This window comes from Crocodylus porosus, unplaced genomic scaffold (genome assembly GCF_001723895.1).
Source record: "Crocodylus porosus isolate Cpor-Errol unplaced genomic scaffold, CroPor_comp1, whole genome shotgun sequence".
NCBI classification, from domain to species: domain Eukaryota; kingdom Metazoa; phylum Chordata; order Crocodylia; family Crocodylidae; genus Crocodylus; species Crocodylus porosus.
The window spans coordinates 13,670,981-13,696,622 of NW_017728913.1; the positions used below are offsets into that span (position 1 = coordinate 13,670,981).

General features: G+C 42.0%; 1 protein-coding gene across 1 annotated transcript; it reads left to right on the forward strand.

The window, feature by feature from the left end:
* The first annotated feature begins 697 nt into the window (after positions 1-697).
* Positions 698-23,618, forward strand: TDO2 (tryptophan 2,3-dioxygenase). The gene is made up of 12 exons (XM_019534514.1): positions 698-803; positions 1,230-1,335; positions 3,476-3,566; positions 6,405-6,475; positions 9,546-9,673; positions 14,193-14,379; positions 16,113-16,220; positions 17,204-17,315; positions 17,935-17,992; positions 19,557-19,636; positions 20,728-20,818; positions 23,121-23,618. The coding sequence occupies exons 1-12, from the start codon at positions 769-771 to the stop codon at positions 23,272-23,274; spliced, it is 1,221 nt and encodes a 406-aa protein (XP_019390059.1). The 5' UTR covers positions 698-768; the 3' UTR covers positions 23,275-23,618.
* The last annotated feature ends 2,024 nt before the right edge of the window (positions 23,619-25,642 follow it).

Consider the following 25,642-nt stretch of genomic DNA (forward strand, 5'->3'; position numbering starts at 1 on the left):
AGGGGTATTCTAAATGCACGGCAGTTATTCCACTGTGTTAAGTTGATGATTAACAAAATTGAGTAACACACGTACACAAACATGACTGTGACTTTCACATGAGAAGATACTGCAAGTATTAAGGAACCTTCGTGTATTAAATCACAGAGGAAATACAATAAATGTTTCACTATAATTTCAGGAAGCCTGTGTGCATGACTCATTTTTTTGTTTTTGTTTAGAAAAAATATTACTTCTGGCAGGATTCAGCCCACCACTAAAATACTTACTCTTTTTTTAACTCTTTCCCCTAATGTACTTTTCACCTTTCTTTCTTACATAAAGCTGCCTTCATGTTTTGACTTCAAGATTAAAATATTGTACCTCTATCTCAGACATCCAAGGATTCAAATGTTAGGGCTCAAGGCTGCTCTCAGGTTGTGCTCAGAGCTCTCACTCATTTCTATATTATTTGTATTACTTTTCAGGGCTCAAGTACATGACTGATTTGAAAATGCATATGGCATTCAACAAAACAGAGTATTCCAGCTGTTCTTGTTTTGGGTGATTCAAGTAAGTGGACAGCTAACAAAACATGTATTTGCTGACGTTTCTTTCAGGACAGTTTCTGTAACACCACTGAATGGCAGGGATGGGCAGATAAGAGCAGTAGCTGATTGGCTTATGCATTGGGATCAGGTTACATAAAAGGAAGCTGCAGTAGAATTGGGAACCTTAATAGAGCATATTCCTAGGGAATGTAACTCTGCTTTATTAGATTCTGGAGCCATGAGTGGGTGTCCATTTTGGGGGAACAAATATCAGTGAGTATATTTTTGCTATTTATTCTATTATATGAATTAACAATTTAAGTATCAGGTAAAACTCGGGTAAAACGCTTTAAAATATCAGGTAAAATATCGGCTAAAATTCCCAATATGCATATTGACTATCAAAGTATGAAATAATTGTGTAAATTATCCTCTCTGAAGAAAAGCTAGCTACCTAAGAAATCTTTCAAGCACTGGGTATTAGAAGGGACTCTATATTAACGTACCTAGATATTACAGGGATTGGCTACCTATTTTTGATGTTTACAGCTGGATGTTTACTGTTCATTTTACTTATTATATGTATTTGAGAAACAGAGCTGCCAAAACAGCAGTATCTATATTTAAGGTGCACTTATCTTCAGTGCAACATGGTTTATCTGATATTTTCTCTTTTTCATCCAATTATTATATTCCTAGATTCAATTTTAATAAGCTGTCTTTGGAAGATGAGGGACAAGACAAGTCGCAAGAAGGGCTGAACAAAGCCAGCAAAGGTGGGCTTATCTATGGAGACTATCTACAAGTAAGTGTGAACACTGGGTTTTGTTACTGCCCTGATGCCTGTAGTAACTTGAGAGATGACAAATAAGCACTTTTGTTCCCATTGTCAGCAAATGGCCAGTTAGAGTTATCAAGTAAATCAGATGTCATCCCTGTTTCACTCCAGCTTTCCAGATATATTCACAAGCAGGTAATCTACTTCTCAGTGTGACATTACTAAATTCCCATGTTTTTAGCCATACACTTCCTTGTTCATATGAATGGGATGCTTACATTCTTCTTAACTTGGTAGGAAAACAAGTTAACTGTAATGGGTTTTTGTCTCTTATTCTTTTTCTTAGACATTAAATAGTTTAGTTCTTTATAGCTAAATTATAGGGTGAGCTAAATGGAGGTAGAGGGTTACACTGAGATGCATATAATACACCATTCTGTTAAATCATGGTAAAGCAGAATAAGCAATTTTTTTAGCAAAATTACCAAGAGGCAAATATTCAACACAGTGTGCAGCTACAATTGGTCATTACATTGTGATTAAAATCAATACCTGGACCCACTTTTTCATTCATTGCACTGATGCAAGTCAAAGTCAGTGGAGTTGCTCTATTATATTTGTAAGTGAAAGATTAATTTATCCTCATATTTATGTAATTTCATTAAAAACATTTATTAAGAGAGATCACAAAATCAAGCACTTAATAGTTTGGCAATTTCAGAGCAAACACTAAATTAAGGTTGCACTGACCATCATCACCTTGTGCATGTGCATTATGATAGTCTAGGCGTACATGGTCATACAAAATTTTTCTTTAGGACCTCTGTCTTGTTGAAAATGGATTTCATTCATGTGATTTGTCGAATACATTGGCTGTTTTACTTTCACATTTCTTCCTCTTCTTTTTGAATGAAAAAGCTGGTTCCAGTGGTTTGGGGAACTATATTGCTTAAAACAACAGAGGAAGGTCTAAATGTCTATACTGGGCTAGATTTTTGCCATTCTTTCATATATTAGATTAATAGATGTTCAGATCTGAAGAGACTACTGTGATTATTTAATTTGCTTTCCTGAATACCAGTGCCTTAAGGTTTTCCTGAATTAATTCCTCCTCCCAATGCTTTGGGAGACTTACAGTGTGCAGTTTCTAAAAATATCCAATTTGACTTAAATATATTGAGTGACGAAGAATCCACCATAACTAGGGACCTACCTAATTCACAGGGTCTGCCTCCTGATTTCATGGGCGAAACATGGGCTCAGGCAGTCTTTTATGGGTGGACAGTATTGCATTCCCCCCCCTTCCCCATGCCTCTGATTGGCTGAGGGGGTCCAGTAGCCCTACCCCTTTCTGCTGATTGTTGGCAGGGGTTGCCTGTCATGTGACCCCACCCCCTGTTGCTGATTGGCTGCAAGGGCTTTCCAGCATGCAGCCCTACCCCTTGTCACTGCTTGGTGGAGAGGGGCAGGGCCACATGACAGGCAACTCTTGCAGCCAATCAGCAGCGATGGGCAGAGTTGGCAGCCAACTTGCCAGCAGCTTTGAGCAGGCAGCAGTCCCCCTCCCATACCCTGACAAGCTGCCACAGTGCTCAGTAAGTATCCCAACCATGGATTTCACAGGCAATGCCAGATTTCATGGAATCCACGAAATCCAAAAAATCATGTATTTGGTAGGTCTCTAACCATAACTTTTGGCACATTGCTTGATTGGTTACTTACCTTCACTGAGAAATAAATTATACCAGGAAAACCCATTAGCTCTTGTTCTACTTTTGTCTCCTGGGTTGTATTACCTTCTACTTTGACTCCATATTTGGGAATCTTTGGTGGACTGAAAAAACAATCATCTTAACCTTCTCTTTGATCAGCTAAGGAGACTGAAGTTCTAAAGTTCCCTAGTAAAAGTGATGTTTTCCAAATAAAACTTTACTTTGCAAGCAGTTCCAGAGTGGCTGGAAGAATCTATCAATGTATCTTTTTAAAAAACTTAAATGTTCTATTCCTAAACATAAGCAATAGTGAAACTCCAGTTAAAATTCAAAATGAATAAAATGCAAGTGAAGACCTGAACATTCTTATAAAACTCATTTCAATTTCTTTGAGGGGAAAACTGTTTAAAATCAATATCAGAGTACTAGGATGATAACTGGCTTTTTTTTTTTAGCTGGACAAAATATTGAATGCTCAAGAGCTTCAGAGTGAAAAAAAAGGAAATAAAATCCATGATGAGCATCTTTTTATTGTGACCCATCAAGGTAAGCTGCAAGAGAGAACAAGACTATTGTTATTCAGCATACTTTTGCTACATCCTTTATTTGATGCCATTATATTCCATATAAAGCTTATTCTACATTTCAGATGCAGTTATTAATTCTTAAATAAATGCAAGCTTTTGCACCCACTCACTTACCAATAAGTTTATGCTTGTATATCTCTACATCATTAGGGTAATGGACTGACACTGTCAAGGTGTGGTGGTGGTTTGGGGTAGACATCCATGCTGATCAGGCCAGGACCCTGGGTTCAAGACTGCAGCCCTGACGTGGTCTTGATTAGGTTTCAGTAGTGCAGTGGTTATCACATTTGCCTTACATGCAGAAGTTTGAAACTGGGCAGAAAGAGCTAATGTTGGAAAGTGCAATGGGAGACTAACCTGGCTACACAGTGACCTCTTGAATGAGTTGAAACTCAAAAAGAATTCTATAAAATGTGAAAACTTGATCAGAGGACTATGGAGAAGCATTAGAATATCTCATGGGCATGCAGGGAAAAAAATAGGAATGCCAAAGTATGATTTGCGATGAAGCTGGCAAGGGACGAAAAAAAGGAATAAAAGGCATTCTAAAAGTATGTCAAGAGGAAGGCCAGAGAAACCATAGGTACTATGCAGAAGGCAGTCTAGTTACAAATGATGCAGAGAAGGCTGAAGTATTTAATTCATTTTTACTTCAGCCTTCACAAATAGGAACAGCTACCAGGTGATTAGTATAGTTAGCAGCAAAGATCGGGAAGGAGACAAATAGCTTCATAGAAGGAGAACAGGTTAGGGATTACTTAGAGGGCCTAGATGCTTTTAAGTTGGCAGGGTTGGGTGGGATGCTCCCTAGGGTACTAAAGAAATTGTCTGAGGTAATTTTAGAGTCCCTGGCTCTCCTCTTTGAGAACTCATGAAGGTTGGGTAAGGTCTCAGATGACTGGAAAAGGACAAATATAATGCTCATCTTGAATAAAGGGGGTCCAGGGAACTACAAATCAGCCTGCCTGACCACTATACCTGGAAAGATCATGGTCCTCAAGGAATCTATTGTGAAGCACCTAGAGGAGAGCAAAGTGGTCAGGAACAGCCAGAATAGATTAATCAAGAGCAAGTCATGCCTGACCAACCTGATTACCTTCTATGATAAGGTGACAGATTCTGTGGATGGGAGGAGAGAGTGAATGTGATATATCTGGAGTTTAAGCAAGGTTTTTGACACTGTCTCCTATAACTTTCTCATCAATAAGCTAAGGAAATACAGCTTAAATGAAAGTATTATAAGTACTGTGCAACTGTTTAAAACATGATCATGTTCAATAGGGGTGTGCGGAATTGGCCATATTTGATTCAGATTCAGCCCGAATCAGGCACAGTGATTTGATTTGTTGATTCAGATCACTGTCCCTAATTCAATTCAGCTGACTCCAAACCTGAAGATTTGATGCTGATCCAGAGAATCAGTGATTCGGTCATAGACACAGCTTTAAATATTTTTTCTATATACCTTGAGGTACCAGGCACGGCTTGTGAATGCTGTGATACTGGGGCAGATGGAGCATCCCACAGGAGCATGGGAGGGTCCCCTGCATGCTCAGCAGTGAACTCAGAAGTGGACCAGAAATACTTCTGCCCCCTGCAGCCCCAGGTGCCCCCCCCAGACCCAGGAGGCACCTGTCACTGAGCCAGGGAGGCATGGGGGGGGGCCCAGCACATTCCCCAGTGGACTCAGAAGTGCTTCTGGTTCACTTCCAGGTCTGCTGCTGAGCGTGCTGGGGAGCCCCCACATGCTCCTGTGGGACACTCCATCCGCCCCACCATCACAGTATTCATGAGATGCCTGGTGCCTTGCGGTATGTAGAAAACACATTTACAATTGTGTCTATGTCCAAATCACTGACTCTTTCTGAATCAATTCAGAGAGTTCCAATTCAATTTGGAGAGATTAAAGGGTCTTATGATTTGATTTGGACTTGGAGATTTGGCCACTGAATCAAGCTGAATCAGGGAACGAAGCTTCGCACAGCCCTAATGTTTAATAAGCAGTCATCAATGGCCCAATGTCTACTTTGGAGGAGGTATCAAGTGTGGGTTCCTAGGGGTCCGTCCTGTGTCTGGTATTGATTAGTGTCTTAATTAGTGCTTTGGATGATGGAACCAAGTGCACGATTGGCAAATTTGCAGTTGACATAAAGTTGGGTGGCATTGAAGACACAGTGAAAGGTAGAACTCGGATCCAGCATGACCTGGGTAGACCGGAGAAATGGTTTGCAATCAATAATATGACATTCAACAAAGATAATTGTGATGCCCTGCACTTCAGATGGAATAATTGCATGCACAGTACAGCCTGGGGAATGATTGGCTATGGAGCAGTACAACAGAGAAAGATTTGGGGGTTACAGTAGACCATTAGCTGAAAAATGAGCCAACAGTGTGCTCTTGTGGAAAAAAAAGCTACCAGCATACTATGTTGTATTCACAGAAGTGTCACCTGCTAATCAAGGGAAGTGATTCTTTTGCTCTATTCGGCACTGGTGAGGCTCACCTGGAGTGCTATGTCTAGTTTTGGATGCCACAATTCTAGAAGGATGCAGACAGTTTGGAAAGAGTCCTGCACAGAACAACAAAAATGATGAGGGACCTAAGACACAAGACTTATGAGAAAAGACAGAGTTTCCCCCAAAACTCTTCCCCCAATCTTAGGGACATGCAGCATTAATTTCAAATTAAGATTTAACAGTAAACAGGGAGATAACTGAACCTCCTATATTTTTTTCTTACTTCTTTTTGCAGACCTGTAACAATAACAAACTAAATGCTGTTTTTCTTATTGTAGCTTATGAGCTTTGGTTTAAGCAGATTCTATGGGAATTGGACTCTGTTCGAGTGATCTTTCAAAATGGCAAGGTAATTTATGTTCACATATTTTAACTAAGCAAATCTGAGTGTATTTTTAAATGTTTGAGTTGTACAACATTACATAAACCTGAAAAGTTGTGTTTTTAAGGCTGAAGTTCAGTTAAGTAACAACTGTTTATTGAAACTTTGATCTGTAAATCCATGTACTTTTCAAGGACTGTTTTCTACAGTGACTGATCCTCATAGATTGCTCATGGGCTAGGGACAGAAATTACATATAAACCAGTATAAGTGATCAGAAACCGGTTCGAATCTGTAACACAACAGAAGTTCAGTGCACATAAACTGCTTTCAAAATGGCTGAAACCAGTTTAAGATAAACCTGGATGGATGCAGTATCAGACTCATAGACGACTGGTAGGGGGTGCATGGGGGTGCATGTGCCCCCCCCCCATGGGGCTGGTGGCCCCCTGATGGCTAAAACTGATGCTGTCAGTAGGGCTGGTGCCCCCCCAACAGGGCCACCACTATTAGTAGCTTCTGCAGGTGCCCCTCCAGATTGAGGAGGCACCAGTCACTCATGATCAGACTCAACTGATTTAGGTTAAATCAGTTTATTTAACTTTTGTCCCAGATTCCCTCCAGATTCAAGTTAACGTACAGTCTCCCAGCATCCCAAAATGCTTTGTACCTCCCTGGCAAATTGTGTTTCACTGGGTGGGTGGGCTAGCCTTGGCCCAAACTGTTTGCTCCAGCTGAGCAGGAAAATGTATTCTAGCACCCCCCCATCTCCATCCCTTCCCCCACCGCACCCCCTCCTGAGCCACTGCAGGCATGTGACTGCTTTCAGGAATCAAAAGTGAATGTCTGTTTTCCTGCTTATCATTTCAATCTACGCAGCTTAGACTTAACCTATAAAGACTGAAATAATTCAGCATCCTGCTTTTTGACTGTCTGTATTTAGCCCTGGAGACACTATGTTGGCCAAACTACATACACATACTGACACCACTATTCGTATGGGTTGTGGATGCTAGCCTTGGGAATATTTTACTGCCAAAAATTATTAGGAATAGGGACACAATTAAAATACATATACATATGTATATGGATAAGAGAGGATTCAAGGGATATTGATTCATTTTAATAAATTATTTAAGATTATATTTTTATTTTGAAAATATTCCTTCTAACTTGGAATCTTCTTTAAAGTGTAAATTAAAATCTGTGTGGTGGCACTGAATGCTAGTATATATTTTTCCAAATACTAGAAACAAGAAGCAGAGCTGTCTTCAATGTATAGTTATGATATGACCACATTTGAGAGGAAATATCAAAAAAAGAATAAATGATTGTATGATCTTTGAAAACAGCAGGTCTGAGAGGAATATTTTGAGCATTTATTGACAATTGTCAGATATGAAATAGACTCGATGCATTGATAAAGTGAAAAACTTTATCTTAAGCTTCCCCTGATATAGATCAGCTGGTTAAATTGAATCTTGTAAGTCAGATCTAGCAGTTAATGATTATTATATAAATTAATTGCATTGTTTAGAATTGGACCATGGAAAAAAACAATTTGCCCAATATTTTTAACAAAAAAAATAGTGCTGTTCAGTGAACTACAATATGTTGATGGCATTCTGAAAATTAAAAAATGTTTACCAAAACATTTACTTAAAGTAATGCACCTTTTATAAATTCCTTTTCACACTGGGTAAAAGCAAAAGGAAAAAAGAAGAAAAAAAGTGTGTATTGAAAAAAAACACGTATAGAGTTTTAAAAAGTATGACAACTAGTATTCTGCATATGATACATGACTTCATAGTGCTGCTTCTTGATTTTGTGTAGAAGATAGTTACTAGATCTGTGCGAAGCAGCAGGTATTCACTTCGGGTTTGGATTCAGCTGATTTGGAGGACAGTGATTCAATCTAGAGATTCTAATCACTGTCCTGATTTGATTCAGCCAAATCAGATCCAAAAGATTTAGCACTACTTTGGAGATTCAGCCATAGACGAAACAGGCACCTGACACAGCTGCCTCCAGCTGGTAAATCTGTTGGGGTTGTGGGAAGGGAGAGGGAAAGGTCATGGGGAGGGTGGAATTGGGGCTGGGACAAGCTGCCCAGCCAGGGCAGGGAGGGGCGTGTTATTTTGGGAGGGGAGTGGGGTGAGGAGGGGTGGCGGGGTTGTGTGTATGCCCCCCGGATCTGTGTGGAGGGAGCTGTGGGGGGCTATGCCTTGCTGCCACTTGCCCAACAGTCACAGGGGGCACAGGATGTGGGCACAGCAGTGCTCGGAGTGGGGGCTCTGCCCTGCTGGTGATTGCCCAGCTGGGGTGGGGGAGGGAGCAGGATGTGGGTGCAGCTCACTCCAGGTGGAAGGGGGCAAGCAGCAGCAGGACACAGTCCCTGCTCCCAGTGTTGATGTGGGTGCGGCAGCACTGGGAGCAGGAACTTTGCCCTGCTGCCATTTACCAGTTGGTGCAGTGGGGTGCAGGGTGCATACATGGCAGCACTGGGAGCAGGGGCTATGACCTGCTGCCACTTGGCCCCTTGAGCCTGGAGCAAGCCGCACCTGCATCCCAGTCCCTTGCCCTGGCTGGGCAAGTGACAACAGGGCATAGCCCCCGCTCCAAGTGCTGGGTGTGCCTGCATCCCGTGCACCCTCCAGAAGTCCTGCACCCCCCACCTTGACTGGGCAGCTTGTCCCAGCTACAGCCCCAATCTCTCTCTCCCTCACACCCCTTCCTTCCCCCCTCCTCCAACCCCAACAGACTTACCAGCTGGAGGCAGCTGTGTCAGCTGCTGGTTTAATCTATGGCCAAATCACCAAATCTTTTCTGAATCATTTTCTGAATTGAGTCAGATGCTTCAAATAGATTCAGAGCTTTTAATTTGGCTTCCAATTCGATTTGGATTCAGAGATTCGGTCCCCGAATCATGCCAAATCTCTTCTGAATCCAGTTGGCTTCCAACGTTTTGCACAGCCCTAATAGTTACATACTATGATGAAGGGCATTTGGTAAAAGCCTGAGGCAGAGATAGAGGGAGAATGTAAAGAAATTTATTTTTTGCAATGTGGTTTTGATGGGTATTTCTTTTTTTAATAAGGTGAAAGATGAGAGGAACATGCTCAAGGTTGTTACGCGAATGCAGAGGATTTCAATGATCCTTAAGCTACTTGTGGAACAATTTACAGTTCTGGAAACAATGACTGCCTTGGACTTCTTTGATTTCAGGTACAATTTATTACATGCCTAATAAATCCATACTTACACAATTGCCTTCACTAGAGCTGACAATGGGGTTTGAACCCAGAGCCTGCTCCATATAAATAGAAGGATTATGGGAATATTTACATTACACACTGTAGTGTACTGTAGAAATACCAGCCTAGCTCTACATGAACTTTGTGTTGCTCTGGCTAAATTTTTTTTAGAACCCTAGGTAGGTTATCTCTATATGGAACAAAAAAAGAAAAGCATCATCTAGAGCAGTGTTTCACAGCCTATAGGTTGAGATCCAAAAGTAGGTTGCAAGAATATATGAAAGGGTTGTGGGCAAACTTTAAAAATTGATTCTCTTTTAATGGAGAAAAATGTGGAAAACCATGGCTTTTCCCTTGCAGGCTGGCAAGAGTTCCAGCTTGCAAGGGGCTGCTTTGGGCCCCCAATACCCCCTCCACACACATACCCTGCCCCACAACCCACCCCCTGCCCCACACACTTGGGGCTGGGTCCTGGGGGTGGGAGGTAGTGGGTCAGGAGTGAGGGCACTGGGTTGGGACGGGCCATTGATGTTTACAAATGGGTCCTGGTACAAAAAAGGTTGAGAACTGCTGGTCTAGAGATGCACAAAGTAGCTCAAAATGAGCTCAGGCACAGATAGAAGTGACGATTTTTGCCCGATCTGGCAATAGAAAGCAGTTTATAGCCATGACCGAACACAAATGCATGGTTGCAGACTGCTTAAAAATGGCTTATCAGGCAGAAATCTGATCCCTCATTGCATGAAGATGTTTCAAAACAGAGTGTCTTCTGTAACTTCTGTCTTAGCAGTCTTGTAGCCTTGAACTTTTTTCAGAATGGGAGGAGGGAAATAGAGCTGAGGGAGTTTGATCTGAGTTTTCAGTGCCCCCTGGACGGTGGCGCCCCTCTGATTTGCTGCCAGTATCTCCAAATGTTTGCAAGCTACAAATTCGTCTTGTCCTCTGCTCCTACCCCTAAACTTCACCATTGTTCCATGAACTCTCCTACTTCTCTTTGGTTTCCATTTAAATACAATACCCATGTGACTTATAATATGGTCACACCATCCATCTCTTGTACACTTCATTTCCTTTCTACCTTCTAATTCTTTCTACTGCCACTCTAGAACCCACCATAAACTCCTGGGACATGCCCAGATGCATGCATATGTGCCTCTTGCAGTGTCTCAAACCCATCTGAGACACTGCAAGAGGCACATGTGGGAACAAAAAATGTTCCCCACACTACAAATCTGCAGCACAGGGGTAGAATTAGACCCCTGGATATCCAGGGGTAAAAAAATACTGTGGGGGGGGTGAAAAAAGCATGGCAGGACATGGTCCCAGACCATGCCCTGAGGCAACTGGAGGCTCAGTCTTCCACAGAGACGCTCTTGTAGCCAGCCAGAGTGTCTCTATGGCTGGCCATTGCATGCTGCCTCTGCAGGGTAAGCAGTGGTGCAGGCTGCAAGGACCTGGACCCGGCTTTGTGGCAGGTAAGTAGGGGGTTGGGGGGCTGGAGAAAGGGGGAGGGGACCCATGCGGGGCCCTATCCCCCCGTTTGTTCCCCCTACTCCCATTTGTTCCCCCAGCTCTCTGTGAGTTCCCCCCACTCCCCATTCATTCCTCCACTCCCTGTTCATTCCCCTGCTCCCCATGCATTCCCCCCGCCCTTCATGGAGTTGAGCCCTGGAGACGAGCTGGGAAACATTCCCTTGCTTGTTTCCAGCTTCCTGCTCATTTACCTGCTTGTCTCCAGCTTTCTGAGGCTGGAGATGAGCAGAAGAATGAGCAGGAGGCTGGAGATGAGCAGGGCAACATCTCCAGCTCATCCCCAGGGGCTCGTCTCCAGTCCTCTGCTTGTTCCCTTGCTCTCTCCTTGTTTTCCCTGCTCTCCCCATCTCTCCCATTTCCCCTGTCTTCTGCTCCCCCATCGTTTCCCCTCTTCCCTGATCATTTCCCCTGCTGTCCCCTTGTTTTCCCTGCTGTCTCCTCCTTTTCCCTGCTCTTCCCTGCTCTCCACTCATTTCTCCTGATATCCCCTGCTCCCCCTTCATTTCCCCACCTCCCTGATCGCTTCCCCACCTGTCCCTAGCCCCTTCCCCCTGCATGGCCCGAGCTTACCAGCAGTGGCAGCAGTGATCGGGGCCACTTGGAGTCTTGTGGCAGAGCCCCCCCCCGCAGGGCTCACCCTCGGTACCCTGCCAAGCCAGGCTGCACCTGTGCAAGATGCAGCACTGGCAGCACGTGCCAGGTGGATAGGGCCAATCCCCACTGCCCCCTGCCATGTGGGGGGGCTGTGCCATGAGGTCCCAGTGACCCCAACAGCCACTGCTGCAGCCTGTGAATGCAGGGATGCTGGGGCTGGGTGGGGCAGTGATCAGGGACTGCAACCAGGCAGGGAAACAATGGGAGGATGAGGGAGTGAGTGGGGGCTGAGGCCAGGTGGGGGACACATGAGCCTGAGCCATGTTGGGGAGGGGGCATGTGGCCCCTGTTGAGAGAGGCTGTGGCCCTGTCAGGGGAGCAGTCCATGAGCTGTGCAGCAGGGATGTGCCCTGCGGGGGGCAGGGACCCACCTCTCCTGAGCAGCCTTCCATATGCCCTCTCCACACCCTTAGTTCCCCCACAATCCATCCACAAACCCCACACCCGCAAACTATCTCCACAAACCCCTCACCCACATACCTGGCCCTGTGGGTCAGGAATGAGGGGACTGGGGCGGGGGGCAGGCTGTGGGTTGAGAGTGAGAGATAAGGGCAGGGGCAGGACACTGACATATCAGTGCTGCTCAGTGCTGCACATTTTGGTGAGCAATTGGGGTAAGTGCACCTCTGATTTTTCAATGGCAAAAAAGCAAAAGTCACTGCCAAACTGCATAGATATTTAGAATTTATTTTATTATGAAGATGGAGGCACTGGTAGGCTTCCAAATTGCTTTAAAATTGTAAATATATCAATAAAACATTGCCCAACTGATTTGATCTCTCTCTTTCTGTATATATGTATGTCTAGTGTTCTTTTGTTTTACTTGTGAAAGAACATGGATGTTGGGGTATTTTAAAGAGTGACTTTGGGATTTTTTTTATCAGGGATTTTGCAGTTTTTAAAAAGGCAACACCAGAATTCCTGCTAGTGAGGCAAGTGGCAGGTCCCAGGTAGAGAAGCCTGCTCAGAATTGGCACCTAGGACCCAGCTGGAGGTGGCTGACCTCCTGACCACTTGGGGCCAGGAGGACATGCTTTGACAGTTCAAAGCAGGCCATGACCCTGAAAACATCTTCTGGGCGATAGCTTCCCAGATGGTCAGGCAGTGGCAGACATGGCAGTAGTGCTGCACAAAAGCCACCTGGGCTGGCACAGCCCACTGGCAGCTGGCCCATAGTTGTACATGCCTTTAATGTCCATGCAGTCTCTATCTGGATTTGGCAGGCATGCAGTCTTGGGGCCGCATGCAAGTGGCAGCAGATCACAGCCAGGCAGCAGCACCCACTACCAGACTGCTGCAGTGGGTAGAGGTTGCAGGGAACACTCAGGACTGCTTTAGCAGTCCAGCTGGCAGAATGGGTAGTGTCCCAAGGTACCAATGGGCTGTAGCTCTAGAAGGAGCCAGCAGGGTTGCTTTGCCCCAAGTGGCACAATTTGCCCCACACCAAAGTGCATGTCCAGCATGTGCACTTAGGCAAAAAGCCTCAGCTCAGATTTGCACCACTTCTTTTTGAGCTGCTGCAAGTGCATGTGCCTGCATGTGTGGACGTGTCTCTGAGGTTCTGAGTAGTTATTATAGTAAAACTTTTATACCTTTAAATAAATGGAGTGAAAAATCAATGGGTTAATCATCTTTGGTGGGGGAATAATTACTTTCTGCATATTATTTAAAAAATAAGCCTTTATAATCATAAGGTACATATCAATATTTTCTTATAATATGATCAAATCAATGACTTTCAGTCCCATATATGCCAATTCCTCCATCTCTTACATTTGTGCTGTGCTTACAAATTAATTCTTCCAGCATGCCATAGGTCTATCCTTTTGAAAAAGACAGCAAAGTAGATATCATCACAAAACCTGCCTTATTTTTTTGTCCAAAAGAATACTAGTTCCTATTTATAAAATAATATAAACTCTAATGAACATTTTAGACTTTATTCTTCTCCATTTTAAAGATTCAGAAAGAACAACTTTCTTACTTTCTGTTCAGGATGCAGTTGCTGATTCTATTTAGAAAAAAAAAACTTGTACTGTAATGACATTTCCTCCTTAAAGAAATGTTTTCATATTATTTTGTTGTTTTACTTTTAAAAACTTTAAAAATCAGATCTGGCTGTACTCCCAAGCTTTCAACAAAATAAGTAAATGACAATATTATATCAGAATCTACTTAATCTATTTCTAATAAGTACACGTGTCTAATTATCAATAACATTTAATTTATATATAAATTAGGACTAGGAACTCTGCATATTTTTATAATAATATGTCACTGTTTTATATTTTTCTAATCACAAGAGAATACTTGAGCCCAGCATCAGGTTTTCAGAGCTTACAGTTTCGATTATTAGAGAATAAGATTGGTGTCCCGCAGAGTCTGAGAGTCCCTTATAACAGAAGACATTATCGTGATAACTTCAAGGGACAAGATTATGAACTCTTGCTTAAATCAGAACAGGAATCAACACTTTTGCAACTAGTAGAGGTAATGGTTTCTTTGTTGTTATTGTTTTTTAATTCCCTTTTCAGTATAAGAAATATTATAAGAATGTAAAAATATAATTTCCATTTCAATATAAGAAACATCATCTGCCTTGGATGTGATTTAAGATTAAGTTCTGTATTGCTTCCCATGCAGATTTACAATTGATTTCAATGATAAATTCTTTTCACTAAGAGGATAACAGAATTGTCAATTTCTTAAACAATCTGGCTATTTAGATTTTCTTACAGTTTTAGATTAAGGTTTTTCACTAATCCAAATTGTTTTGGTTACTGACCCTTAATAATTTCTTGTTACCTGAAAAATATAATTGGATATTAAACACATAAGTTTCCCTGTGGAATTCTGAATATTCTGCCTATCTGCTGACTATTTATGTCATAAGTACACTTGTTTCATTTCACATGGACATAGACTACTTCTACAATGAGAAAACTGTGAAATATTTCTTCCATGAACAAGTAATGTCCTCACCGCTGTGTATCCAAGTGTAAGGGAAAAAGATAAGTGCCAACCCAACATGGGGGGGCGGGGGAAGGGGACGTTGGCAGAATATGTCATTGACATTTATTTTGAGGCAAGTTTAATTTTTCACTCTAAAAAGTTAAGAAGGAAACTATTATTCAGGAGCAATAAGTGCATGTTCATGGTCTCTTATGCACACTTGTACACTATCTTATACACATACATATACCACTTTTATATAACTTTTCATGGATTAATATGACATACACTTTCACAGATAATCAGTTTCCAAGGCATATATAATTTTCTATCAATACTGGGCACATCTACACCAGATGGTGTAATGCGCAGTAGCCTATTTTACTGCATATGAGCACATCACATAAAAAACATGCTAATGAGCAATAAAATTAGTCTACTGTGCATTGAGCATCACAAGAAAAAATTTGCCTTTGCTATTGCACATTAGTGTGGGCTAATGTGCCTTTATGTAGTACCTCATATTAGAGGTACTAAACTTAATGCATAGAAGCAAATTACATTAATGAATGTGTCCAGACTACCGATCCTTTTTATGTAATAATCAACCTATTTTAGATGAAAATGGAAGCCAATGGTGTCCTCTTCAAAGGGAACGTTACCAAAGATTTCTGAAGTTTTATTGCATAACTTCCTTTTCAGTGATCAAAAGAAGTCAAAGACTTAAAACAGAGAGAATTTACCAATTTATTCTTTTGATCAAGGATTGCTATATCTATTTTTGTTTCCTAAATTAATGCATGCTTATTTTGCCAGTGAATGCATATTTGAATACAATAAAATAATCAGTCACCTCTGTTTAAGGCTCTTCATATTCAGCACACTTTTGTGACAAGCTAACGCTTATATCATTTCTGTGAGATAGAGTAGTACTTTATCCTCTTTATGAAAGGAAGAAGTGACAGCAAAAGAAGTTGAGGTGACTTAACCAGGTCTTTAGAAGGAGCCTGTGCTAGGGAAGGTACTACAACTGGCGAATCTTTGTCTCCAACTCTGTGGCTATTTAAGAGTAATTCCGAATCTGCTAGATTGTCTGCTGGGCATAATTATACCAGTTGAAATCCCAGTGTAGACCCTAATGTTTCAGTAATGAATACCCACACCAGGAATTATACTGATATAAACACTGTAGCATAATTATATTATGCTACTTAATTATGCCAAAATGTATTAAATATCACACATTAACATAAAACTTTGTTTTAATAAAGGCATGGCTGGAAAGAACACCAGGACTTGAGCAAGAAGAATTTGATTTCTGGGGAAAATTTCAAAAGAATGTTTTTGAAGGTCTAGAAGAAGAATTTGCAATGATCCAGGTAGATATTCTTGATCGAGTGATAAGTGTATGACCAGAAAAATCTTGGAATTTTAATTCCATCTTCACTTTCTGTTTCTTTTCTTTGAATCATTCAGCCTTCAGCAACTTCTAAGGAGAATTGTGCACCCCTTTCAAGCAACTCTAAGCCCCTTTAAAAAGTAGCATCTAAACAAATCTAAAATGTGTGGTACTTTGGGTGATATTTGTTGCCAAAAGGGGGTTGGAGGACCAGGGAGTGGGTAAGAGTAAAACTGAGACCCGCTGAAATCAGTGGAAGTTTTGTTGTTGATTATATGGATAGCAGAATTGTATTCCATGTGTTTGCAGATCAGAGTAAAACTCTTAAGTCCACGGGGATCAAAGCAGGAGGAAATGCTTTTATGTACCACTGTGAAGCAGAGCTGTGGAATTCTATAATTGTTTAATAGGTTGTCCTTTGAGGATATGGCAATGAGGGATACCTGCGTGTAGATTACCATGAGAAAAAATGCGTATTTTTTAGTGTAAAATACTTAGATGTACAAAAATACTGAAAATATGTGAACATAGTGTCACTCTATTCTGGCATTTAATTTTTAGTAATGTTTTGTTTTGGTGTGTGTGTGCGCACATGCATGTATAAATATTTCATCACAAAATCATGGTTTCTAAAATTTAAAAGGAAGTTTATATCTTTTTAAAATATGGAGGTGAGGGATGGATTTTGTTTTTAAGTAAAAATGAATTGACTATGCATCTGTCCATATATTAATTTGAATAGGATGTGACAAAGGGCTAATTACATATGTCTAAGTAGGGGCATTTTGTGATAATCATGCTTTGCATAGACAGTGGCACATCTAATAGTCAGTAGATATCCTTCTTAAACTTAATGCATACATTCCTAGAGGTGTAATGCTAAAATCCACAATTTTATAACAGATAATTCAGGAACTTCACATTTTCCCGAAACAAATGATTGTTTTGTTTTGTATTTTAAAGACCAAACCAGAGTCAGAAGAAAAAGAAGACCTGCTGGCTGAACTTCAAAAGCAAAAAGATGTATTGCTTTCATTATTTGATGAAAAACGCCATGAACATCTTCTTAGTAAAGGTAGGTTACAGTCGAGTCTATAAAAAAAATACAGTTTAATAAGAATAACCAGACTCTTGCTGAAAACTAATTTAAGATTATATAAAAAATAAATAGGTTCAAAAGGTTTTGATTTTGCTTTTCCATCCTCATTTATCGTGATAGGGGGATTTCCAGGTAATGGTAGAATTCAGGGCACAGTCGCTCTGGAAGAAAGAATTCTGGGAGTGAAAGATGACAATGTATACTTGTTTTTCTATCTAGCATATTTATTTTTGCATTTCTAATCTATGGGGAGCTGTGCAGCTTTGTTGATAGAGTGCCTGGTTATGGAATGGAAGGATCTGGGTTTGATCTCAGGTGAGGGTGGTGGGCTTCCACTTACCATTTCCACTTCCAGTGTGCCCTACACAGCCTCTTATCCAATGGGCACCAAGAGCTACCTGGAGGTAAATGCAGGTAGAGTATGATGCTGAACTCATTGCCTCCTTTTCATGCCATTAAAAATGAAACAATGGAGCGTTGCCTCCGTTACCCCGATGGGACTCCCTGGCTTATAAACAGAACATCTTTAAGTTTATTTCTTGTATACTGGAATTTCCCCAAAAAATTAACATTAAAAAAATGTATATCTTTGCAGGAGAAAGAAGACTGTCATACAAAGCACTGAAGGGAGCTTTAATGATTTACTTCTACAGGTAATTCCAAGTGATGTTTCTCCAATGCTTATTGGGGTAATGCTCATAAATGTATACATAACATGAAGATGGAGTCCTGAAGGGTAGGTAATGTATTATAGACTGCAGATTGTGTATACAAACAATGTGGAATCAGTTTACTGCAGTTAGTTTTTTGGGAAATTACTTTAGGCCCTGGGTAGGGGTGCTGTTTGAAGCACTCTGGTGAGTGAATATACCAACATATATGGCTGAGGTACTTCAAAAATGATCCTCAGGCCCCCTTGCCATGTTACAGGTATTGCACAATTACCTGGTTAATTGTTCAATTACTTGGAGACTACCTACATGTGCAAAGTAGCTATCATACTGTAAGAAGCTCCAAGCAATGATAAACCTTAAACATGTGTACTAACTTTACAACTGGTTGCACTCAAGCTTTGATTTGCATGTGTACCAGAGTTTTCCCTCTGCGTGGGAGCTCTGTTAGCTGACTGAGTTCCTAGTCACAGGGTGCACCATGCCCAACATAAAGCCACTAAACCCTAGGGATTGTGGCAGCCAGTCCCCAGGGTTTGGGGGTTTTATACACCCCCAGAGCCCTGAGGATCATGGCTGCCATAATACCTAGGGTCCAGGAGTTTCCACCCCTAGACTCCAGAGGTTTCTGCACACTCCTGGGAGTGTGGGTATGTGTGAGGTGGGGGAAATTGCTCCTGTGGTGTTCAACTGGGGTACATGGGGCTCCCGCCAGAGGAGCTTGCTTCTTGCTAGTGCAGGAGTCCAGGATCAGCCTCCCTCTGCATCAACAATAAGGCATAATGAGATCTAATGTGTGATCCCAGTCAAGCCTCCTGCCATGCACATGTGGTATGGCAGGAGGTATGATTGTGTGAATCATGCATCAGATCCCATTGCACTTTTGCCTGCATGTATAGAGGGGACCTTAGAAAATGAAGAATATCTTTGAAGCATTTCTTTTTGAAGTATTTCCTGAAACATGTATGCTATAGCAGAGTGTGACAAGGGTTGTTCAGCTCTCCAGCTTTCTACAGTGCTCTGCTTCCCACTGTACCCCCACCATGGAAAGGAGCAACAGGCAAGCAGGAGTTTCTGCTCTCCAGCTGTCTGGGGGGAACAGACCATGCTGGGATGCCACAGAAGGAAGCAATCCCGTCATGCCTGCTGACCAAAAAACACCACCGCTAGATGTTGTCACAATGATTTTGAAGCACTCGAGCATGGGAGAGTTGTATGTTCATATGATATTGAAATGATCTAAATAGAGCTCTAACTAGACTGGAATTTGGAGTGCTTCAAATGCAAGTCTGTTTTAGGAATATGTACTGTAGTTTGGTCCTTTAGGTTTTTTAATAGCATATTGTTACAAACATGAAACAGAATGCAACCAACATGTTGAGAAGGTGGAAGAACCTACTGGAATACTTGCTTCCACAAATTTAGGAAAAATACACACATGTACCTTGCACACTTAGACAAATATGGAATTATAAAACAATAACTGATAAGTTAGAATAATTTAAGATAAGTGATTTTCTGATGTCTTGGATTTTACTTTTTCAAGAGAGGAGCCTCGCTTCCAGGTTCCCTTTCAACTTCTAACTTCTCTTATGGATATGGATATACTTATGACAAAGTGGAGATGTAAGTTTCAATCCTGTATTATCATAGAGTATCTTATAGGAACATAAGAAAATTTCCCTTTTTTCCAACTGTATCAACATTTTTTTGTCCTACGTGAAATTCTAAAGAACTCTCTCTTTTATTCTGAGGGAAACTTTTTTTTGGCTAAAAACAGAGGTGTGCTACCTCCTTAATATCTGGTATGTAAGTATGTAAGGGCTATCACCTACCATAGTTTAAACAGAAGACTTCCATGATGTGCCTAAGGTTTGGTCAACATTTGTATCTAAAGGACTACTATGTGGGCACATCTACATGTGTCTATTAATGTGACGCAATAAATTCTGACACTTATCACACTGGAGTTTATTGCTCCTGGATGCTGCATTTACATGTGCAGCTGGGACCACAGCATGCTGAGCCAGATCAGAGAAGCCCTGGCTGGCAGAAGGCCCAGGGGAGTCAGCCTGCCAGCCTGAGGCTGCTCCAACCCAGCTCAAAGTGCTCCAAAGTACTGGCTGGGGCACAAGGGTGCTTCACTGTGGGGCTAGCCAGCAAGCATCTCCCACACTGAAGTACCCTGGTGCTGCAACTAGCCGTATTAGCATCTACATATGCGGTGTTGCCGAGTAAAAAAATTCTGCAGCAGGATAGTACTTGTATCTACAAGTACTACCCTGCTATGGAGTTTATTAGTTTTCTGCAACCTAATATTGGACATTTACTGTTGAGCTAACTAGGCTACTCTGCAGTAAATGTCTTGTGTAGATGCACCCTCTGTTCCCCATTTCTCATGACTATTCTCAACTACGCAAAATACTTTTCTGCCTTTGTGTAGATAAAAGAATCTAACAGGGTTCAATTTGTGACATGGCTGCCAAAAATACCACTGAGCTAGTATGCAGCATACTATAGGGCTCCTATCTTCCTGCAGACCTACTGGGTCAGCCTCTCTGTGAAATCCCAGGAAGATGTTCCTAAGATGTCTCTGAGTCCTTCACATGAAATTATGATAGGATGCATTCCACTGTCTGACCAGATTTAATGAGTGTTTGAACTATCAGCACTGTTTAGTTTAGTGAGACACATGCTGTTTGGTTTGTCTTGCCTAGATAACCATGTCTGCATGGTGCACAGAATGATTGGCAGCAAAGCTGGCACAGGGGGATCATCAGGCTACCAGTATTTGCGTTCAACAGTGAGGTAAGAACAGAGAAACTTGACTTACCTTTCATCTTGCCCAAATCTGTGTTTTTTCACAATTAAAATTAAACATGACTATATATATAGGTATCAGATGAACACAAGGTTTTTGTTGGTGCAGTAATTTGCTGGTGCCCTGCCCCAGGCCATGCCCTCACTCCCAAGCCACAGCCCTCCAGCCCTGCTGGTGCCCCTCACTCCCCACCCACAGCTCCCCAGCCCTGCCAGTGCCCCTTACTCCTGACCCACAATCCCTGGGCCCTGCTGCTGCCCCTCACTCCTGACTTGCAGTCCCCCAGCCCTGTTGGTGCCTCTCACTCCAAACCCACAGGCCCCCAGCCCTGCTGGTGCATTTCACTCCCCACCTGCAGGACCCAGGCCCTGCTGGTGCTCCTCATTCTTCATCCACAGCCCCCACCCAGGCCTTGTTGCCCTGTTCCCAGCCCCCAGTGTACAAGGAAGGGAGTGGGTGTGTGTCAAGTGGTGGAGGGGGGCCCAGAGGTGATGCAGTGGGAAAGGCATGTGCCTGCCACCAAGATTTCTGTGTCCCCAGTGGGGTGCAGGCTGCAGCCAGGCCAGACCAGCAGAAGCAGGGAGCTGGTGCTGGAGAGAGTGCCTCACTGCTATGTTGTGGTGCAACAGGAGCAGCAGCGACGGCAGAGTGGAGTTGTACCCCCATTGCTGCTGGGTGTGCATATGATGCGTTCCCTTGGCAGCCATGGTGGCGTGGTGTGACACTCCTTTCCGCATCAGGTCCCACACACTGGGCCATGGAGACAACTCCTCCAGAGCTTGTTCAGCCCCACTGCAACCTTGCGCCGTGCTGTGGGCACAGAAATTTCAGGGGGCACATGCCCTCGCCACCCCTCTGCCCATGTAGCCTGTTCCCCCCTACCCCGCGTGGCCTGTGCCTCTTCCAACCCCCCGACCATCCCTCACCCCTGTAGACTTACCTGGAGCAAGCTGCTTTCCAGTGCTGCCCAGGTGCCATGTGCATGTGTGAGGGCACATGCATGTGGCGCCCCTTGCCTGTTTGCCCTTCTACCACTCCTTGCAGCCCCAAGCAGCCCCCTGCAGCCTGGAACTCTGCCAGCCTGCAAGGGGAGCCCACAGTTTCCTGCATTTTTCTCTTTTAAAGGGGGATATCTGTGATTTTTCTCCTTTAAAAAAGAAAATCTGTGTTTTTCTGCAGTGAACACAAAACCTGGATCCCCAATCATAATTGATATACCTCATGCAGGTTTTGTGGTTAGCAAATGTCCAAATTGTTTAACAATGACTAGGTAGCTAGTATGTTATTACCTCTACTTTAGTAAACTAATCAGATCATTACCTTGTCCTCTTCCTGACTTTATATTTTATTTTGTCCACTGTTCTTCTCGTATTTCTCTCTCTATAGATTCTAAGATGGTTGGGGACAACAATTATTCTCTATCAGCATATTGTACTAGGGGGTCTGCTGACCCTGAAGGTCTTTAGAAACCACTAAAATAGAAATGAATAAATAATCATTCTTTTGCACCATGTACAATCTCTTTAACTCTAATGAGATTACCTAAACTGGAGACATTGTGTTCTCTGCTACTGGCAGAGTACTGCAGATGGCTGGATTAAACTGCCCTGTCATTCAGCAGTGCTATTTTGTCCACCCAAATCACTGCAGGAATGTAGCTATCCTGTTTCTGGTTTCAGAATAAGATATTATGTAGTAAGTTTCAAACTACCTGGATATTAGCAACTGTCCCAATATTAGTTCAGCTCCCTGCAATGATATCTAAGATACAAGTTATCATTAATTTTATAAAACAATCAGAACCTGGGTTGGTAGAGGTTTTAATTTGGTGTCTGAATACAGTAATATCTTGGACTAATAAAGCCCTACAAAATGTTTTAAAACTTTAGTCAATTGAAAGAATTTGAAGTATGTATAGACTACAAATAGAAGCAAGAGCACAAGTGGTTTTGACCAGCAACCAAGCAGTTTTTTGCTGAGTGGCTTGTGCTTTGTAGCTCAAAACTAAAAAATATCAGGGTACAAAAGCCCATACTGTAATCACATTAATTAAAAGTAACCTTTTGCATTCAGTTCCAGTTTGGGCTGCTATGCTCAATGAAACACACCTGAAAACATTACTAATGGACATTTCCATTAGAATTTTCTGGGGCAATGCTGATACAGTATACCCCTCAAAAACTAGGGAGGTCTTCTGGTTAGGTTCCCATAATTAGGCTGTGTATGGGTTGAGTAATGGCTCCTTTAAGCCAACATAACAATATTAATACATTTGATTTTATTTTTCAGTGACAGGTACAAAGTGTTTGTGGATTTGTTCAACCTTTCAACATTTTTGGTGCCAAGACACTGGATACCAAAGATGAACCCAACCATTCATAAATTCCTTTACACAGCAGAATATTGTGACAGCTCTTACTTCAGCAGTGATGATTCAGATTAAAAAAAAATTCTACCCAAGTGATCCACTTTGAACTGTAATGTGACCTGATTCTCACTCTCCATGAAATCCTTTGAAATATAATCAATATTATAAGGCATGTATATATATTTATAAACAACAGGCTAAAAGCATTTTAAGAATGTGATGAAATTCCAGCTACATTATGAATAATGTGATTTACAGGTATTGCAAACTAAATGTTTACATTAAGTTCTTTTTAAAATAGTGGAAAAACGGAGCGAGAAGGCAGTTGAGACAAACAGAATATGCAGAGATTAAAGTGTAACTTTAAGTTAAAAACACAGGAAGTGCATCTATACGACATAGTTTAGTGCACAGTAAAGTGTCACCATCTACATGTGCATGTAGTAAATCACTGTGCAACAAATTAGTTTGTTGCACAGGTACTAGATAAAATGTGCAGTAGTGACTGCCCAATAGCACTCATATAGATGCTGACCAGGAGCAAATTTGCTCCCAGTCAGCCACACCAGCAGGGTGCCACAGGATGCAGGGGAGGAGGGGGAGTTCTCTGTCCCCAGTCCTGGCACTGGTTAGCTCCCAGCTGCACCCCAGGAGCTGACAGCCAATCAGTGCTGGGATAAGTCACTCTCTGCTCTCCCTCCCCACCTCCATCCCAGCACTGTGTGGCTCCTGGCTCCCCACAGAAGGGGACTCACTGGCAGCTGTATGTCCCAATGTGCATTGGGCTGGGAGAGCTCTGCTGGCTACAGCAGCAGCTATCTCCCGGCCCTGTGCACATCAGGACCCCTCCTGATAAGCACACGGCAGGAGACAGCTGCCACTGCAGACAGCAGAGCTCTCCTGGCCCTGTGCACATCAGGACTGGCCCGTATGTACCTTGCCAGCTCCTGGGCTAGCACGCCAGGGGAGCCTGAAGCTCTCCCTGCCAGCTGCAGGGGGGCAGAGCAGGGCAGGAGCAGTCCTGTACTTGGCTGCTCCCATTGGGAGCAGGTTTGCTCCCAATAAGGTGTACATATAGACATGCTCCCAGGGAAGGCTTATTGTAAAGTATTATACTGTGCAGTAAGTCTGTATCACATTAATAACACCTGTAGAACTACCTGGGATCAGCTTAATTTTTAGTGTTAATGCTACTCATTTTGTTCAGTATTTCTCAAGAATCTTGAGATCTATTTGTAGAGACCAAAACCACACTTATTACTAATACATGGAAGAAGTAGTTTTAAAACTGTATTTACTTGGTTCACATTTATAGCTGTATTTCTATTAGCTTGTGTAATGGAAGTGGACTAATCATTTTCCATTATTTTAGCTTATTTCTAGTCAACTGCTGTCAAGTCCTTAAGCATAGTGTTGCTAGGGAATACTTATTTGCTTTAAAATTGTCCCTACTTGGAATATTTTTTTAAATATTATTTTTACCTGGCATAGGTCTTTTAGAAAAATCCAAAGACAGAGTCAGCCAAATTGAACCTGATAGTTTCCCTGAATATTTTATCTGAGAAGGAGAAAATATTTTGGAATCCTATGTGCCTTACAACACATACAAATGTAATTATAAAGAAGTAACATCTTTTTAGACAGAACTATCTACTAGTCTGTTATACTTGATCTTTGTAACCTATAAACAAAGCACTTCATTTTCTACTTCAGACAAAACAAGTGTTAAAAATTAACGCTCTTTACTCCTTATTGTTATTGCTCTTATTCAAATGAAGTTAGTGATAGTAAACCATACCAGAATAAAGGCACTGAGAAGAGAAATCTTTTGTTCACAGCATTGGTGCAGCAAGAGTGGTAGTAAAACATGAAGTTTTATCAAGTTATCCTGCCAATGTGCCTCAATTGGACCTTACTGCATTACCTCAAAGGAGACGGAAATCCTGAGCATACATTTTTATTCACATATTTGTCCTCAGAACACCTTGATACATTTTATAGCTTGAGGTATAAATTATTAGGGGAGTGTTCTTCAAAAACATTTACAGGCATACCTCGTTTTATTGCGCTTCACAGATATTGCGTTTTTTTACAAATTGAAGGTTTGTGGCAACCCTGCGTCGAGCAAGTCTATCAGCACCATTTTTCCACCAGTGCCATTTCTCCAACAGCATTTGCTCACTTCGTGTCTCTGTGTCACATTTTGGTAATTCTTGCAATATTTCAAACTTTTTCATTATTATTATATTTGTTATGGTGATCTATGATCTTTTGAAAGAAGTTCTACTGTGGGTAAAATGCTATCAAACAGCATCGAATGCTACAGAGAAATCTTTCATGAAAGGAACAGTCAGTTGATGCGGCAAACTTCATTGTTGTCTTATTTTAAGAAATTGCCACAGCCACCCCAACCTTCAGCAACCACCACCCTGATCAGTCAGCA

Coding starts and splice junctions, on each gene's coding strand:
- TDO2 (XM_019534514.1), top strand. CDS start 769: ATGAGTGGGTGTCCATTTTGGGGGAACAAATATCA. Junction 16,221..17,203: donor AAGAATTTGCAATGATCCAG/GTAGATATTCTT, acceptor TGTATTTTAAAG/ACCAAACCAGAGTCAGAAGA. Junction 19,637..20,727: donor ACTTATGACAAAGTGGAGAT/GTAAGTTTCAAT, acceptor TGTCTTGCCTAG/ATAACCATGTCTGCATGGTG.